Source organism: Fragaria vesca, linkage group LG4 (genome assembly GCF_000184155.1).
Source record: "Fragaria vesca subsp. vesca linkage group LG4, FraVesHawaii_1.0, whole genome shotgun sequence".
In the NCBI taxonomy this organism is placed as follows: Eukaryota; Viridiplantae; Streptophyta; class Magnoliopsida; order Rosales; family Rosaceae; genus Fragaria; species Fragaria vesca.
This window is the reverse complement of record NC_020494.1, coordinates 18,142,482-18,145,078: the sequence shown is the minus strand read 5'-3', so window position 1 is coordinate 18,145,078 and position 2,597 is coordinate 18,142,482. Positions and strand designations below refer to the sequence as shown.

General features: G+C 36.2%; 1 protein-coding gene across 1 annotated transcript; it reads right to left on the bottom strand.

The window, feature by feature from the left end:
- Window positions 1-1,874, bottom strand: LOC101310599 (homeobox-leucine zipper protein ATHB-13-like). Its single transcript, XM_004297274.1, has 3 exons — window positions 1,481-1,874; window positions 1,013-1,395; window positions 1-658 (listed from the first exon to the last, which is right to left on the bottom strand). The coding sequence occupies exons 1-3, from the start codon at window positions 1,617-1,619 to the stop codon at window positions 266-268; spliced, it is 915 nt and encodes a 304-aa protein (XP_004297322.1). The 5' UTR covers window positions 1,620-1,874; the 3' UTR covers window positions 1-265.
- Between the last annotated feature and the right edge of the window lie 723 nt (window positions 1,875-2,597).

Here is a 2,597-nt window from a genome sequence, read left to right as displayed (position 1 = left end):
TCACTAGAAAATGTAAAATTTTCCATCACCCTAGAAAACATGGTATTGGCATATATATTTCAGAGCCAACATACATACCCCCTTTATTCCTCAATGAGGTATTTTTTTTTTTTTTGTTATCAGCCACCACTTGAAAATTCAACTCTATAAATAATATCTTAAGTACCCAAAACATGGATTTTAATAGAAAACTCATACAGCATCATTGGTAATTGATAGATTGCCTCTTTGAGCATACTCTTAATTGGGCTTGAATTGTTGATCATCAATTGAATTGGTGTTGTTCCAACCATGGCCAAAACCCAGACTGATCATCAATGCCACAGAACATGTTGCTCAAGCTTTCTTCTTTTACCATGTGGTCAATCTTCTGAGAGCATTGGAGTAGCTCAGGCCTTGATGATGGGTTTTGATGAAAGAGTTGTTGTAGTCCAGAAGGCCTTATATTGGTAGCAGTAGAGGTAGGAAAGAGGGATCTGCTTGAAATAATTGGATTTTGATGGGAGGATAGAGGGCTATCAATAGCTGGAGGAGTTCTTGAAATGTCCAACTTGATTTCTGCAGAGTTGTTTTCACTTCTATTACTGCAAGAACCCTCTGTCTCTTTTATATTCAGGTTGATAGATTCTGCTGGCTCTCTATTTTTCAGTGCCAGTATCTGCATATCAGAAATAGACATGGTCAATTTCCCTACTCTAAATATTTAAGAAATCAATCAAAACCCAGAATACTGTTTAGTATGTGTAAGAAAGATGTGTACTTTTAGTCATGAACTCATGATTACCCAAATTATGAGCAATCAGTGAATCAAAAAGTTGGCAATCTATGTTGGGAAAGCAACTTTGTAAATAAGTGATTATTGGTTCAAAGGGGTTCTGAAAATCATGATACAAGAAAAGGTCAAAAAAGCCAAAAACTTTCTGATGAAAGGGGGATCATTATTCTTCAAATTAACTATATTTTACAAATCGTGAAAGCATTCAATAATAATAGAGCTGCTAATTGGGATTACCTCTGCTTGAAGTTTTTGGTTGTGAGCTTGGAGGGACTCATTGTCAGCTTTGATGGCATCAAACTGTCTCTTAAGAAGATCATAGTCTTTCTCCAACTGCTTTGTCTTCCACCTTGCTCTTCTGTTCTGAAACCAAATGGCAATCTGTCTTGGCTGCAGACCAAGAGCTCTAGCCAGCTGCATTTTCCTCTCAGGCTCAAGCTTGTTCCCCAACTCAAAGTTCTTCTCAAGTGTCTTCACTTGCTCCATGTTCAACCTCCTCTTCTTCTCCCCTCCAGCCTGTGACCCATCATCAGAAAGATCATCTTCCCCATGACCCTCTTCAGTGCCCAACTCAATCCCCGAAAATGACATTGACCTCTTCCCTAGGAACGATGCAACACCTTAACATACAACTTATAAGTACCAATTAAACAAAAAGTAAGAATGAGTGCACAGAAAGAAGGAGAGTAAGCAAGAGATCGTTACCATGAAAGTCTTGAGGTGTGCAGGAAGGCAGTAATGGATTGAGAGAACTGGGAGGCTGGTGGTGTTCATGATGATCTTCATGGTGAGGGGATTGCAGCATGAAATTTGCTTGGAAAAATGCCATCCCATTCCCAGTCATGACTCAAAATTTGATTAAGCTCTTGCCATGGGCACCAAATCCAATCCTAACCAGAAGTGTCATGAGAATCTGGCAGCTATCATGTTGAAAATTGAAGAAAAAAGGGGATTTGAGTTTTCTTCAAATGGAAGGTTTGTGCACAAATTGTTGCACTGGATGGCTTATATACCTTATCAGCAGCTAGCTTCTAGGAATTTATGTTCCTCTCTATATATACACATACACTTTTGGGAGAGGAGAGAGTATGTGATTCTTATATACTATAGGAAGCCATTTTTCTTTTTATATGAGAATTCACCAAAGTGAAGAAAAAAGATAAAGACTTTGGTCTTTCTTACATAAGGCGTGTAAGAAATTCAAAATGTCAGATTTTTTTTTTTTACTAGGGAGCAGAGTTCTTAAAGTCTATCTGGAAGTTGGCATAGAAAAATGCAAGATTTGGACTTCAATAAAATATAAGATATTGTCCAAATTTACTCATTGTTCATAACATTAATTTATTACACGTCGTAGTGAAATCCAGATATTTTAGATTTTGAGTTCAGAATTAAATTTAGAGTTTATGTTGAGATGTCAATCCCACAAATCGGGAATATAAGACATTGTCTGTGGGTTTACAAGGGTTTAGGTTTCTTCATCAATTGTCAATTAGTTTTAGATGTGAACCCTAGACTATTTTATCAGTTTAATTATAAGTATTTCGAAATTATTAAATTTAAAGATAAAAGTTGTTGATGCTCAAAAAAAAAAAAAAAGACAGAATTTGTTAAATTAGTCACTATCTCCCATTCCCATTCTTTAGCTCGATCAGAGGTGATCAAAGTAAGTGCATTTCCAATTTAGATTCAGTATGTGACATTATTTAAGCTTGGGTTTGATTTTGTACACAAATACCATACCATAAGAACAAATCATGAGTGAGATATATATATATATACAGTCCCCTTCCATTGAGGGATCCCTATTTTTGGTCACTTT

Coding starts and splice junctions, on each gene's coding strand:
- LOC101310599 (XM_004297274.1), bottom strand. CDS start 1,619: ATGACTGGGAATGGGATGGCATTTTTCCAAGCAAATTTCATGCTGCAA. Junction 1,396..1,480: donor CACACCTCAAGACTTTCATG/GTAACGATCTCT, acceptor TTGTATGTTAAG/GTGTTGCATCGTTCCTAGGG. Junction 659..1,012: donor ACCAAAAACTTCAAGCAGAG/GTAATCCCAATT, acceptor TCTGATATGCAG/ATACTGGCACTGAAAAATAG.